The 15,889-nt window shown below is 37.2% G+C and overlaps 3 protein-coding genes across 4 annotated transcripts; 1 reads left to right on the forward strand and 2 right to left on the reverse strand.

Moving 5' to 3' along the window:
• Positions 1–293: 293 nt before the first annotated feature.
• On the reverse strand, positions 294–1,436 carry LOC111795689 (chlorophyll a-b binding protein of LHCII type 1-like). Its single transcript, XM_023678244.1, has one exon. The coding sequence runs from the start codon at positions 1,268–1,270 to the stop codon at positions 461–463; it is 810 nt and encodes a 269-aa protein (XP_023534012.1). The 5' UTR covers positions 1,271–1,436; the 3' UTR covers positions 294–460.
• A 446-nt stretch (positions 1,437–1,882) lies between these two features.
• On the reverse strand, positions 1,883–8,787 carry LOC111795688. Its single transcript, XM_023678243.1, has 13 exons — positions 8,427–8,787; positions 7,553–7,603; positions 7,012–7,045; positions 6,459–6,545; positions 6,325–6,376; positions 5,857–6,046; positions 5,630–5,725; positions 4,885–4,945; positions 4,681–4,745; positions 4,512–4,586; positions 4,324–4,399; positions 3,356–3,519; positions 1,883–2,401 (listed from the first exon to the last, which is right to left on the reverse strand). The coding sequence occupies exons 1-13, from the start codon at positions 8,538–8,540 to the stop codon at positions 2,378–2,380; spliced, it is 1,089 nt and encodes a 362-aa protein (XP_023534011.1). The 5' UTR covers positions 8,541–8,787; the 3' UTR covers positions 1,883–2,377.
• Positions 8,788–10,338: 1,551 nt separating this feature from the next.
• On the forward strand, positions 10,339–15,234 carry LOC111795244 (conserved oligomeric Golgi complex subunit 5). 2 transcript variants are annotated; one of them, XR_002815178.1, is made up of 4 exons: positions 10,339–11,542; positions 12,523–12,996; positions 13,527–14,600; positions 14,947–15,234. XR_002815178.1 is itself a non-coding variant. In XM_023677545.1 (3 exons), the coding sequence occupies exons 1-3, from the start codon at positions 10,418–10,420 to the stop codon at positions 14,460–14,462; spliced, it is 2,535 nt and encodes an 844-aa protein (XP_023533313.1). In that variant the 5' UTR covers positions 10,339–10,417; the 3' UTR covers positions 14,463–14,844. The 2 variants fall into 2 exon arrangements, 1 of the variants encoding a protein (XP_023533313.1); XM_023677545.1 differs by lacking the exon at positions 14,947–15,234 and having other exon boundaries at positions 13,527–14,844.
• Positions 15,235–15,889: the final 655 nt, after the last annotated feature.

Genomic DNA, 15,889 nt, shown 5'->3' on the forward strand with positions numbered 1-15,889 from the left:
CGAAGTTAAATAACATATTACCTAAAGAAACGAAGTTATTATCCTAACGTTTTTTTTAGTTAAATAACATTTTTGGGTATTGTAATTTGTTCGAAGATTTAATTTATTTTTACTGTTTTATGGGAATTTTAAAAGTTTTAATTTGATTATTTGATTTAGTTAGAATTCATAAATTAAAACTTTTAGCCCTAAGTTATATTGAAAATGACGTTTTACTATCCAAATTAATTTTTTTGGGGTAAACTTTTTATAAAAAAAAAAAAAATATCAAACTAGTTATTAAGACAGCTGCATTCTGATAATTTCATCCAATAATTTATTTGATTTGAATTCTAAACTAAAACGATTAAGCAAAGCAAACAGAAGATTAAACGAAAAGCTTGATAATTCCATAACATGAAACACCCAAATATTTAGAACACATTAGGAAGTAGAAGCTAAATAGGAGGAGGAGTGATGATCACTTTCCAGGTACAAAGTTAGTGGCAAAAGCCCAAGCGTTGTTGTTAACAGGGTCAGCCAAATGGTCAGCCAAGTTCTCCAAAGGTCCTTTCCCTGTCACAATTGCCTGCACGAAGAATCCAAACATCGAAAACATGGCCAATCTTCCGTTCTTCAGCTCCTTCACTTTGAGCTCGGCGAAGGCCTCTGGGTCGTCCGCCAGCCCCAATGGGTCGAAGCTCCCCCCTGGGTAAATTGGGTCCGTGATCTCACCCAGCGGCCCACCTGCAATTCTGTACCCCTCCACGGCTCCCATCAGCACAACCTGGCAAGCCCAGATCGCCAGAATGCTCTGCGCGTGAACCAAGCTCGGGTTCCCCAAATAGTCGAGCCCACCCTCGCTGAAGATCTGAGACCCGGCTTTGAACCACACGGCCTCGCCGAATTTCACGCCGTTGCGAGACAGAAGCTCCGGGAAGACGCAGCCAAGAGCCCCAAGCATGGCCCACCTCGAGTGGATCACTTCCAGCTCACGGTTTTTGGCGAAGGTCTCTGGGTCAGCAGAGAGGCCAGCAGTGTCCCAGCCGTAGTCGCCGGGGAACTCGCCGGTGAGATAGGAAGGGGGCTCGCCGGAGAATGGGCCCAAGTACTTGACACGATCTGGGCCATACCATGGGCTACCGGAGGAGACGGGCTTGGGCCTGCCAGCGGTTTTCCTCATGGTGACACGGGTCTCGCCGAGGAGGTTGGAGGCAGCGGCGGGGGATAATTTCACGGCTTGGCCGGCGAGAGATGGGGAGGACAAAGCCATTGATGAAGCTGCTGCCATTTTCCTTGTTGCTGTTGTTTTCTGTTTAGTTGAGTGAAGATGAAGAATTTAGTTAAGGGTTTGATTTTGTTTTATAGAAGTAGAAGAGAATAGGTCCTCATCCTGATGAGATCTCTATCTATTTTCTCATTGGCGAAAACGAAACTGGAAGATTTTTTTGGCGATGGAGAAGTGGGACAGGACACACCTTTGCAACTGGCAGCCTCTCATCCACAAATGCCATGGTAGGAGCTTTCTATGGCTTGCATGTGGAGATACTTCCATCTCCATATTTTGCTGCTTCACTGTCTCAGCCAATGACACAAGTCCACGTCCTCTTTATCTTTGATATCATGGGACTTCCGATGATAAGGATAAGAAAAGGAGAAAGCTTTATGGATTTGCCTTTCCTCATCGGTGGTAAATCTAATAGACCCACAAATTACGGCTAATAAATAACGGTTGAGCTGCGTAAGCTCTTTATCTTTGATATCATGGGACTTCCTTTGAGATATTAATCGACTACCATATACAAATCAATAACGATGTTCTTGGTAGCTCAAATGTCAAATTGATAGGGATAAAGCATAAATGTGAAGTGTATAACACAATAAAGGGTCGAGAAAAGAGGGGGCATATAAAAATCTTTCAAGGACAGATTTTGCATTGAAAAACAGAAATTGGTAGTTAGTTTCTGTATGTAGGCTAGGCTTATCAAACTCAACCAACGTAATGTATGTTCCCATCAGAACTAGGGTGGTACATAATATGGGTAATTTTACAACATAATCTGCAAAACTTGAAGCTTCTAGGGAAGCAAAAATTGTACAACAATTTTCCCCTCCAAGAGAACGACCAATCCTTGGCTACTATGTGCAGAGGGGCGGGGAAAAGAAAAGGCGAATGAAAAGCATATAGAACCTCCATGTATGTGCGGCTGCAGGTTTGATTACCTCTCACATGTGATGTCAGTCATCAACTTTTGTTGAAATATACAGAGCAGGTGTCAAAGCATCGTCAAACTCTCAACATTCATCTTCCCGTATGTTAGATTTTGTATCTCTGGTCATCATTTATTTCATGTAAACATGAGCAGCCTTAATCGGTGGCGTGTCCTTGAGTCATTCATTATATGGGACTTGCTCTGGACACCTGCAAAGAAATGAGAAGAATTAAAAGAAGATGGAACAGTAATAATTTTACTGATGCTATTACTCTTTTGTTCAATCATTGCCCCACTCACTGAATTTTATCAATCATCTTTTCTGTTGTAAAGGGGGAGAACTAGACCAATAATTCCCTTACTTTATCATCAATTGAATCTTGTTCGAGGCCAAGGATTCTATTTTATAGAATCAATCCATTCACAGTTCACATTTCTTCTTTTCCTTATCAATGAATATGTCTCTTTACTTGTATGACTTAGATGTCATATTTCTCTTAACCAATGAATCACCTCACTTATCAATGGTGTCAACGAAAAAGGATTAAGCAGTGGGCTGCAGGCCAACTAATGAATGGATGTTCATTAAGTTGATGTAGAACAATGAGATTGAAAGAAAAAGAAAAAGAAAAAGGTAACCAGACCTCTCCAAGAGCCAAGCTACACCTAGAATAATCTGCCAAGAAAGGTTCTATCCTTGTTCATTCCAAGGATTCAAGTCTGAGAAGGAAAACGATACTGACCAAAATGAAGTATTCCACAAAATCTATGCTAAAAAGTAACAGTAATCAAGGATCGAAATGGAAGTTAGGAAAAAGAGCTTATGCTTTTATGAGAAATATTGAAGAAATTGGAGTGGTTAGGATGTCCCTGCATCGGATCACTAGATGATAATTTTCACGGTGCAAAGTCACTTCAGGTTTTGATCCATTCATTAGCTTACATGCTTGTCTTATTCTTTACATTCACAAGTAATAAATCAAGAACAAATCTTGAAAAATATAACGTTGATACTGCCGAAGTGAGATTAGCTCAGTGGTAATTATCAAATATTCTTTCTTTTGGGATTGAAATCCTCATACTCCCCATTTTAAACTCAAATAATAATAATAATAATAATAATAATAATAATGTTGATACTTCAGAAGGTGATAGGAAGAAACCTGATTCTTTGAACGAGTTACAGCAGTCCAACCCTGAGGATTTACATCTGCTGCCCCATGGCTTATAAAAGCAATTGCCCTTGATTCTTCTTGTCTTTGAATTTTTTTAGGAGGTGGCAACTCTCTCATAGTCCACACTAAAAAGGCCGATGGAATCAAAGAACCTAACAAGCAAACATGTTTGAACACAATAAACAAAAGCTCACTAGTAAATGGAAAATGGCATGAATTCATTTTCTCTGGGATGTCTAAATCCACCATTTAAAGTATAGTTCAGGAAATTACAACTAGAAGACATTCATGATCATCAAAGACTTATAATCCTATATTTTAAATAGGAACTATAAATGATGCTCGTTAGACAGTGCAGCCCACTTATTGATAACAATAGGAAGGAGCAAAGATGCTCCATATTGCCCCATACATCTAACCTCTTGGACTAATTTACCAATTACAAAGTATCTGAAATTTATGAGAAACATAAGGATTGAGAAAAGGTGAGTGAGCTCTTGACATTTGAAGAAACAAAAGGCAAAAAGGTTGTACTAATCTCCTCATCATTTTAAACAACCAAACAACTATTAGTGACTAAGTGACCACAAATAAATTACATGAGCTACAAAGCCACCAGAGGTGAGTAAACTTCTTTCTGTTGCGTAGTTGCTTGTTCAAGCAATAGATCAAATGTAGCCATCATATCAGGTTCATAGAAACAGGGAACTCTACTAATACAATGTCAATAACATTATTAAGATAATGCACCCTGAATTTCAATTAGACGTAAACTCTCTTAGCAAGTGGCGCATGAAAAGGTTTTTAATAGCTTAAAAAAATTCAGAGGACAATACAAAATTTCAAAGAGGACATAAAATTTCTGCCAAAATTAACCTAGAAGGCAACGAGGGTCGACTATCTGACACTCAAATAGTTTAGAACCCAGATTCATAAAAGAAATAAAAAAGACTTACCCATGCAGAAGTACAACGTCAAAAGGACTAGTGCTTTTACTCCATTTATTCTCTTGAAGCGCCAATTATAGGAAAGCTATCATAAGTGATAGAGAAGTTAGAAACTTAAAAGGAATATACATACATGAAATCATTGACAACCAGTGAGGTTCATACACTCTTACACACAAAGAGAGTCTACGACTTACAGGAATATCTGTAAGAAGATCCACCAAAGCACTTGATGTAAAACACACAACGCATACAACTGCTAGACCACCAACCTGCATGTAATAGAATTATTCCAGAATCATGAGATTTCTTAGATTTCAGAAAAAAAAAATCCCAGATTGTATTCCAGAATAACGAGTCAAATACCTTCTTCATCTCTGAAGAAGCTTCCTCAGAACGTACTTTTTTCAGTCTGTAAAATAACATGAAACCTGAAAATATTTCAGGAGAGGAAATCAGAGCAGGATCAGTGAGGAAGAACATATTTTAACATCAAAATGCCAAGAATATAATCTCAAACAATGTGAAATTCTAAGAAGAAAACCAAAACTATCAGGAGAAAATACTCACCATAGAAGCCTAGGGCTCCTCCTGATAGAAGAACTGTAACAGCAATGAAATATTCATACACCTGAACATAAGCAAGATGTTGCATAAATAGCAATTGGGACTTAATTAAATTATATAAACGCATAATAACTTCAGGATAAGATACCTGCAGGAAAGAAATATGAAACTGAAAGTTTAGTATAATATTAACAAATACTAAGAAATCAAAGCACTATTTACAGTTTTCACACACCACAAGGAATATGGCCGTAGCCTGAAATTAAGAGCATTACATCTGAGCTGATATTTGTTCATTCCGCCTACAAGCAAAGGGCTTTCTGTCCAATTCTTTAAGAGCTGTAGCTCTCGATAAAAGCCCCCCAAATTATAACAAGTACGAACTTTATCCAAGGAAAGAAATGGTGCTAATCTTGAACTCACAAATTCTGGTAAGTTCATGTTTAGTTTTTCCCTTTATTTAGATCACAAGACTAATGCAGTTTATGTCCAATTGTGATGGGGAATCATTAATAAAGAATCACTATGAACCCTAATTTTTTCCTTATCAGGTGGAATATGCTTTGACTACATTATTTACTCCTGCCTTACAGATTTTTTTTTTTTTTTACACTAAATTTATTTAACTACCATGTCTTTCTTTCCGGATACTCTGCTGTACAGCAGTCCTGTATATGTAACACTAACAACTGAATTTTATACAATGTGAACATGACAACCAGATTAGAAAGTGAATAGTAATTCATACCTTGGCAACAGCTGTAGAATCAATAGGATTTTTTCCTTCCCCAATCCAGATCAGAATGGAAACTGCGACCATGAGGAAAGATACCAGCATGACAACCTGAAGGAGGGGGATAGATGATATAAGATTACAAATTAATGTTCACAGATAATAATAGGAAAAGATAATATCAAACAAGAAAATAGTACATGAAAAAAATAAATGATAATAATTAATTGTTCCACATTTACCACGATTACAAGTTTTTGCCTACTTCCAAGATGAATTGCAGGAAATCCACAACATCTTCGATAGCCATCTACACTTGATGAACCAGGTTTGTTTTTCGAATTTTCCAACAAGGCCTGTCGAGTGTTATTTTCTTCATCTTCATCCTCGTCGTCGTCGTCGTCGTCATTTGCTTGATGGCCAAGGTCAACCCTATGATATCATATTCAATAAAGCATACATATCCCATAAAAATTACACAGCATTGTGAATGAAATAAAATTTTACAAGAAAATGCACTCTATTGCAACTGCATTAATATCCAACTTTGGCCGTTAGCATAATATTTTAAAATCTACAAGCACCAATAGAAAAGGGCTTACAATTTAAGCCTAAACATGGAGCATAACCAATGTAATATAAGAAAGGGATACGTATATATACAAATTCAAGAATAAAAGCTTCTACACTAGAAACTGATGGAAACTTACCAGAAAGAAAGAAGTAGGAGAAAGGCTGCAAGAAACAGTATTTTAGGGAAGGCTGCAAGAACAATTCCACTCAAATTATTAGTATATCCAACAAATATGGAGCACATAAAATCAAAACACTGTTAATAGCATACCCATGAGGACAAATCCAAACACATGAGACCAGCAGTGGCAGTGGTCAAAAATAGCAACAAGTGCAAATATGAAATAGAACATATAGCCTGCAAATTAAGGATCAAGTTCCATAAATTAAAATGATGATGTTCAGAAGTTAATGTGAGGCCCTGATAACCAGAGCATCCAGAAAAGGAAACAAAATAAACTAGGAACAATGTGGTACAAATTTAAAGACTTGTTGCCAGTCTGCTAATTACAGATATGCATTCATACAAGTGCACAAAAAGAGTTAGACTGCTGTCTTTTTAGAGTAAATAGCCTATAAAGCTACTAAAGCAGTTTAAATCAATACCTGAAACAGTTCAACTACAATAGAGACTTTGGATTCACCAAACTCACATAGGCCAAAATTCTTATCATTTTCAATACGATGCTCTAAAATCAATTTCAAAATGGACCAGATTGGTTCAAAAGCAATATCAAACATAAATTTGATCCCATGAACTGGGATACATGGGTAGCATTTTTATTATAAAGGATAACTGGTCATCTTATCTAGTGAGTAATTACCCAAGTTAGATGAGCATATCATCAGATGGAGTACCTGCAAGTTGAATTCCAAGGAAAGATTACTATCACATAGTGGGAATATTATCAACAAATCAAAACAAAGTTGGCAAATGTTGAACACTTAGAAAGGAAACGTAATCTGCTATCAGAAATATAGAAAAGAGAGCTGCTTTATGGAAATTTAGTTAAAAATGGAATAGGAAGGGTGGTTACAAGTTTGTATGGGAACTTATTTGAAATCAGAGAGATTCTAGATATGGCTTCCTCTTGGAGTGCCCTTTCAAAGGAATTTTCTTGTTTGATGAGAATATGGAGTGCTCGAAGCCTACATTGCAGTTAAACTTAGAGGGAACTTTCACATCTCATGCACTACGTGCGTAGAACTGAAGGAGCTATGGCGTATTTATACTTCAAAAGATATTGGTTCATTGAAACTTTTGAGAACAAATCTTATCGATAGTTTCAAAAAGATATATAACATTAAATCCTTCTAATATAACATTCAAGGAGAACTAAACACGCACAAAAGACTATGACTCACTTTTTGACGTGTCCATCGGTCCTGTTGACTCCGCATGTGAATTCTGATGAGCTGGAATAAAAACCAGACTAGTCAACGGATGACAAAAGGCACTAAATGAACACACAGCCATCACAAAAACAGTAGCACACAAGTTAATATGCAGAGGTATGCTGAAGTGTCCAACTCGGTATGCAGTGATGCCTCTCATAGTGACAATTCCCAGTCCTCTCAATCGTAAGATTGCATGCACAATATATCACAAGCATAAGCATCACAAACTTAAAAACGCAAATAGGCATCGTCAGGTCAAATCACGTAAGTAACCAAGTCTAGGAACCTTTACGTGCACGAAAAGAAAATCCTAAGTTGTAGGATGTAAATTAAATCTACGGAGAAACCAACTTTAAAGTGCAAATTGAAAAGGTTTCCAACATTACTAACAGTCTCTCGAACTCCTACGTAAAAGAAATGAACAAAAAATCGTATATCCGTTCGGCAATGTCCCTCACAATCCATTTTACAACAGACGAAGAGTCTCCTTCGTTCCAAAAAGATTCCGGACGCAAACGAATGCTCTTAGTCCGCCTTCAAAAAGTGCGTCAATGCGTTTCTAAGGACCAGTAGAATCAATTAAACCAAATGCCCAACCTAGTTAAAGCTTATTTAGAAGCAAATGGAGTTCGATTACCAGTATTTCCAAAAAGGATGAATTAATTTGAAATCATTCACAACCAGAACACAAATACAACCACAAATACATCGCACAGTGATCGACGAAGAAAACGAGGAGAGGAGAACGAATTCCTCAGACGACCAGAAACAATCCTAACATCATAATATCCAAATAGCAATAGAAATCCCCCAAACGGCTTCCATTTCGAAGAGAGCTGACCTGTGAGAAGGCGACGAAAGCAAGAAGGCCATTGAAGGAAGCCATGGCTACATTGAGAACGAGAAGGTCAACGGGAACGTAAGCGGTGTTGGCGGCAAGTAATTCCAGCACCATCTTGAACGGAAAAAACGAAGTTGCTGTTTCAGATCGTGTGGAAAGAAGAGAAAGCGATTGACGAGGATGGTGATGGCGGAGGGGCGTGTTGCATCGGCGGGAAGCAGAGGGAACAATCTGAGAGTACGGGTAGATAAGAGAAGAAGAGAAGTGAACAAAAAAAAAAAAAGAAGCAGAAGGAGAGAAAGGATGTGTCGCTGATTTGCTTTTCTGCAAGTCTTGTCGCTGGCGACGGTGCGTTTGTGGGCGTCTTCCCATTTTTAATAATGGGTAAATAAAATAAACCGCCACGTGAAAATCAGATCAATAAAATTTCACATCATTATCAATTTATTTAAATTCACTTGCTTCAAATAAATAAATAATTCTGTTAACGTGAATTATTGTCCTTTTTTTTTATTTTTAAATGTTTGCTATAATTATTTTTTCGGTTATTTATCTTTAAAAAAAAAAAAAACTAAAAAATGTAATGTTTTAAAATAACTATATAATATTTTATTTTAAAAAAATGCTTTTAACTCAATTCAAATATTTATAATTGAGTTGAATTTATTATTTAATTAAGGTCGTTTGAGTCAATAAAATTTACAGTCAAATACAGACCATGAACACTTTTATAATTATCTTTCATTTTCGCTTTTACGTCATTTGTAGTTAGTTTTATAATTTTAGAAATAATTGTCTAATTTTTTTATTTTATTTTACCATTTCTAACATTTAAAATAACTATTTTTAAAATTTAAAAATTAAAATAGATATTTTAAAAATTTTAAACTAAAATAAAAGAAATGAGGTAAATTAACCAGATAAGTACTACCATATGGATGTGATATTATCTTATTATTTAAAAATGTTTTAAAATATTTTCTGTATTTTAAATGCTTCTAACTGTTTCCAAAAGTATTTGGAATCTTTTTAGTACTGTTTTTTTTAATGAAAAATACTTTTTAAAAAAGTTAATTTACTTCCAAATATATTCTTAATCTTAACTATTACGTAACTAAATACTGCAAAAAGTGAAGCTATAAGGTCAACATTCACATTTTTTTCATGGCACACTTAGATAATTATCATATGAAATTAATTAAATACCCCTATAAAAAAAAAAAAAAAGTCCACTCTTCTATTGTTACCCAATCTCTATATAAAACAATTATTAATAAAAAGCATATCATAAAAAAAATAAATATTACTTTCCCTCTAAAATAAATATTATTTCTTTAGATAATATCAATTATCGGTGATCATTATATTTATCTACTTTAATCTTTGTAGCTAAATCACGGTAATTTTGTATTATTTTACTAAACACTAATTTGCTCAATGTGAATGAATGAGGTATTGAGGATTTGTCCATACGTAAAATTTTAATTATTGATGCCAGTTTTTTTCACATAATACATATAAAAGTAACTGTTTCAGCTTTAGCCACTCGAACAAGCACGAGTTTGATATAGTGGCTCATTCTCTTTGTAATTAACAATTTTATTTTTTAAAGACAAATGACCGAGCTGGTTGATTAATTTGATTTGTCTTTTGAAATACGGAATTATTTGTATTTTTAGATTTAGTTCATTTTTATCTCTACGTTATTAAAACGTCAATTTTAACTATTTACTTTCAAAACATTTAATTTAAAAAATCAAAAGATCCAAATAGATGGTTGAGTTGAGTACCTATGTTGAAGATTAATGAAGTATTTTTTAAAAGTTCTAATTTTTTTTAAATAAATATTAATTATAAATATATACAAATAATAAGAGAGTAAGGTTAAGCAATATTTTTATTTATTTATTTTATTTATTTTATAATGCTCTAAATTGAAGAAAACGAGAAAAGCCACTTCCGTCTGACGACTGAAAATTCGCCCCACCGATATGGCGTCTCCAGCCGCAGCGCCACCGTCACCCTTCCAGTCTCAGAGATCTCCCCTTTCTTCCTCTCAGGCCGGCGCCGCCGCCTCACCTATTCATCGTCTTTCTACCTTCACTTCCCCTCATCCCACCAACACTACCACTGCCACATCTCCCTTGGATTCCTTTGCTTCCGATCCTGTTTTCTCTGCCTTCCTCTCTCCTTCATTCTCCTCCAGTTCCTTCTCCTCTGCCGCTCTCTCATCCGGTTCCCCGGCCTCCACTGCTGAGAAGCTTCAAAAGGCCATCCGTCTCCTCGAATCGCAGCTCCGGAGTGAGGTTCTCTCTCGTCACAATGACCTGCTCTCTCAACTCTCCTCTCTAAAGCACGCTGAGAATGCCCTCTCCACTATTCGATCCGGTGTTTCCTCCCTCCAATCCTCCGTTCGCCGTGTCCGATCCGAGCTATCTGAACCCAGAAATGTCGTTTCTACCAAGACCGTTCAGTTCTCCAATCTTCACGAAACTACCGAGCTTCTCCAGCATACGATCCGTGCCCTTCGTTTGTCGAAGAAGCTTCGCGACCTTGCTTCTGCCTCTGCTGATGAGCCTGAGAAGCTGGATCTTGCTAAGGCCGCTCAGCTGCACTGCGAGATCTTGAGCCTTTGCAATGAGTATGACCTTGCGGGCATTGACGTTGTCGACGAAGAATTGAAATGGGTTAATGAAATTGGGGATAAATTGAGAAGTGAGGCTATGAAGGTTTTGGAGAGAGGAATGGAGGGTCTGAATCAAGCTGAGGTGGGGACTGGCTTGCAGGTATTTTACAATCTTGGTGAATTGAAGGCGACCATTGAGCAATTGATGATCAAGTATAAGGGTATGGGTGTGAAGAGCATAAGTGTGGCATTGGATATGAAGTCGATTTCGGGAACGGCTGGAAGTGGATATGGACCGGGAGGAATTAGGGGAAGTGGGACGCCACAGATTGGTGGAGGTGCCAAGGCAAGGGAGGCGCTCTGGCAGAGATTGGGAACTTGTTTGGATCAGTTGCATTCGATTGTTATAGCTGTTTGGCATTTACAGAGGGTCTTATCGAAGAAACGTGACCCTTTTACTCATGTTTTGCTGCTTGACGATGTTATTCAGGCAAGTGGTATTCAAAATATGTTCTGTTATGTAGTTAATCAAGACTCTTTTCATATCTGACTTGCGAGTGATAAGCCTAAGATACGTTTTGCTGCTTAACGTTTTGGTGGATTGATATCTGTCTCTAATTGACAAATTTCGTGTATAAAATAGAGAAGCTTGAGACATTTGAATCCAATGATCACCCCTGGTGACATTGGTTGAATATAGTCAAGGAGTAAAAACAGAGAAACTGGACACATTTGAATTTAGTGACCACCCAGTGACATTGGTTGAATATAGTCTAGGAGTGAAAGATATAGTAAAGGGTTTGTTAAATTCTCAAGCTGGTGAACTTTCCTGTTGTTAAATTTGACTATAATATAGCATATACTGTTAAAATTTGATAAAATGGATGAGTCGTTAATTGATCATCTTGAGAATTCTTCTTCTAGCTGAGAGTTGGAAAGAAGACCAGGACAGGTTTCCATCTCAAAATTTTTCCGGGCTTGATTTAAAACGTACCCAAGTTGTCATCATTTCCTTTCCACCCCTCATTTGATACTTCTTTTCTTTGAGAAACATCTTGATTATTACCATTGTAACTAGTTTTTTTTGGGAGGGGGATCTGTCTTCCCCTAAACCCGTAGGCTATTCTCGTTTTCTGAGCTACCATGAGAATGTTTCTTATTAAAAAAAGAAAAAGAAAGTTTAAAAAAAAAAAAAAAAAGAGAGATCAATATGCCTCATGTTGAAAATTGTGAGATTTCAGTGCAAAATGTTGTTTGTAGGTCATCGTTTGTGCAATGCAAATTACAGTGCAGATTCTTTCGTTGAAATTTTGTTCTAATATTAACTTCTTTCACACTTAATGCGAAACAAAATCTTTCTACACTCACACAAGTCCTTGTTCTGCTTAATTTTCCCCAATTTGTCTATAGTTGTCTTAAAACTTTCTCCATTTGGGTTTCAGTTTCTTATATTACTAATGCATTGTTTAGGAAGGTGATTCCATGCTAACAGATCGAGTTTGGGAGGCTCTTGTGAAGGCTTTTGCTACCCAAATGAAGTCTGCTTTTACTGCATCAAGCTTTGTGAAAGAAATATTTACTATGGGGTATCCAAAACTGTTCTCAATGATAGAGAATCTTCTTGAAAGAATTTCACGTGATACTGACGTCAAAGGGGTTGTGCCTGCAATAAGTTCAGGTGGAAAAGATCAGATGGTTGCAGCCATTGAAATATTCCAGAACGCATTCCTGGGTTTCTGCTTGAGTCGCTTATCTGATCTTGTTAGCTCTGTATTTCCAGTCTCAAGTCGTGGTAGTGTTCCTTCGAAAGAACAGATCTCAAAAATCATATCACGTATTCAGGAAGAAATTGAATCTGTTCAGATGGATGGACACTTAACTCTACTTGTGCTACGTCAAGTTGGCAAGGCTCTTCTCCTGCTGGCTGAAAGAGCTGAATGTCAGGTAGTTAGTTTCCTTGGTGACATTGGCATACTCTAATTTCTAATATCGAAAGCAAGGGTATATAATCCTAAGTTACATGCCCCTACTGTTTTTTCATGCAAGACTTCACCACTTAGCATTTTGCCAAGTATGCTCCATATATAAAATACTTCAAGTGACCTGGGAAACATGTGTAGCAGCATGATATTTATTTATAGGACTAGACAAATTTTCTTCCTGGTGCTACCTACTGCTTTACTAGACCAATTATTTGCACTTAATGTAGTTAAAGTTCTTAAACTGTCACTGTTCTCTGTGAATCATCGCCTTACATCCTTCAGCAAAAATGAAATGGATGTACTTTGTGTGATATCCGGAGGATGGTGTGATGTCCATGAAAACTAATCAGAGACGGACTTCTAAAAGAGAAGAATTTTTTTCTTTTGTAATGATTTTTGTTTAAACTTGAGTTTAGATAAGGAACATGTATGTTTGGATTTTATCTTTACACTATGAGTTGACTGTATCATATTATGAAAATTTGATGGCAGATATCTACTGGCCCTGAAGCGCGCCAAGTAAGTGGTCCAGCAACTCCAGCCCAACTTAAGAATTTCACATTATGTCAGCATCTGCAAGAAATTCATTCTCGGGTATCATCTATGATCACTGGGCTACCCATCATTGCTTCTGATGTTCTGTCTCCCGCATTAGGTTCAATATATGGGGTTGCCTGTGATTCTGTGACTTCGTTATTCCAAGCTATGCTTGACAGTCTGGAGTCATGTATATTGCAAATTCATGACCAGAACTTCGGTGCACTGGGTATGAATGCTGCAATAGACAATAATGCATCACCTTACATGGAGGAACTGCAGAACTACATTCTTCATTTCCGCAGTGAGTTTTTATCAAGGCTGTTGCCTTCATCAAAAAATGCAACCATCTCTGGATTGGAAAACATTTGCACTCAGCTTGTAAGAAGCATGACTTCCAGAGTGTTAATTTTCTTTATCAGGCATGCTTCTCTGGTCAGACCTCTTTCTGAATCAGGAAAGTTACGAATGGCTAGGGACATGGCTGAACTGGAGTTAGCCGTGGGCCAAAATTTGTACCCCGTAGAACAACTCGGTGCACCATATCGAGCACTTCGAGCATTTCGTCCTCTTATATTCCTGGAAACATCTCAACTGGAGGCATCTCCTCTACTCCACGATCTGCCAGCAAGCGTCATACTTCACCATCTATATTCTCGAGGTCCTGAGGAATTGCAGTCACCAATGCAAAGGAACAAACTTACTCCTCAGCAGTATTCATTGTGGTTGGATGCTCAAGGTGAGGATCAAGTTTGGAAAGGTATCAAAGCAACTCTAGATGACTATGCTGCCAAGGTAAGGGCCAGAGGAGACAAGGAATTCACCGCAGTATACCCTCTCATGCTTCAAGTAGGATCATCATTGACAGAGAATTCTCGGGCTACTACATAACGTGCTTCATGCCCACAACTGTATTCTTTTTTTCTTAAAAGTGAGCCTGGACCGTGTTCCAATGTTGAATCCTTGACAATGATGCTGTGGGATAATAGCAGAGATACCGTGCTCAATCAATCACGACACAAAATTTAGGTACCGAGTCATTTGCTCAATTATTTCATTTGCCTTATACTACATGGAAGTAGCAAAGATGCCATCTTTGAGTTTCATTTACCAGGTGATAAATGCAGGACCAAATTTATTTTCTATGATAATATCGTTACTCCACTTTGTATGTGCTTAAATACATAATTTCTGTAATAGTCATATCAGCATGGTGTAAACATTTTTGTGGATGATGAGTATGAATTATTGATTTTGATAGGATTTACAGTACGATGGTTGACCCATGAATGATAGTATCAGGCGTCTGCTAAATGCAAATAATAATAATGCCAATGGGCCACTGCCTTTAATTATTTCCTTTCCCTTATTGTAGTGAGTACTGATGGCATTGCATCTGCGAGAATCTGTGCAATGAAAACAACTGCTCTTCTCTCTCTTCCAGAACTCATCAAAGCCTTTCCTTTCCTAATCAGATTATATCAAGTATGTTGGAAGTTAGTGATATTTGCTTTCAGATTCAATTATATAAACTTGTCATTCGTTGCGTAGTTTAGGCACCCAATTATGTTGATGTCTAAGGTCTAGGATGCGATTGAAGAACTACTTCTACTTTTCTCTTTTTGAATACAAAGCATATCCTAAGATGATTATTGTAATGTTATGCATATTGCAACATCTGGTAATCAAAGTGAAGCATGAGTCACGTTCATAGTCACATGACAGAGACGGTTTCCGTTTCTAACTAAACATCTCTATAATCCTCAAGAATCTACTAAAATTCTCAATATAACAAAACTTTTTCTTCATACCGATCTAAGGGTGTTTATGTACTCTACTCGTACCACTAAACGACAAAACCTTAAGCAAAAGGAGGGATTTGAACCTTCAACCCTCAACCTTCACACCTTCAAGTTTAGCCTTGGCAAGGCTATGTTCTATCATTAAGCTATTTCCACCAGATACTACTTAGCTATTCACGTATCACGTCGAGACGGTCGATTTATGTTTTTCCACTAGACTACACTCGTCGACCTTCGATCGTGGTCGTAGCACGAGTAGTTACAGGAGAGCATGAGAAAGAAAGAGAGGTGTATAGGGTGGTAGTAAATGTGTGGGGAGGGCAGAAGCAGGACATTGATGGTGGGGAGGCCAGGCTGAGCACCAAACAAACAACAGAAATGTACAAAACAGTCCTTGGCCATTAAAAAACTGACACACAAACATAAAATCAAACCCATGTTATGAAGAAATGAATACCCATTACCCATTACCCAATATTACCCAATATTACCCAATATTACCCAATACCCATTTGA

Source organism: Cucurbita pepo, chromosome LG05, assembly GCF_002806865.2.
Source record: "Cucurbita pepo subsp. pepo cultivar mu-cu-16 chromosome LG05, ASM280686v2, whole genome shotgun sequence".
NCBI lineage: Eukaryota > Viridiplantae > Streptophyta > Magnoliopsida > Cucurbitales > Cucurbitaceae > Cucurbita > Cucurbita pepo.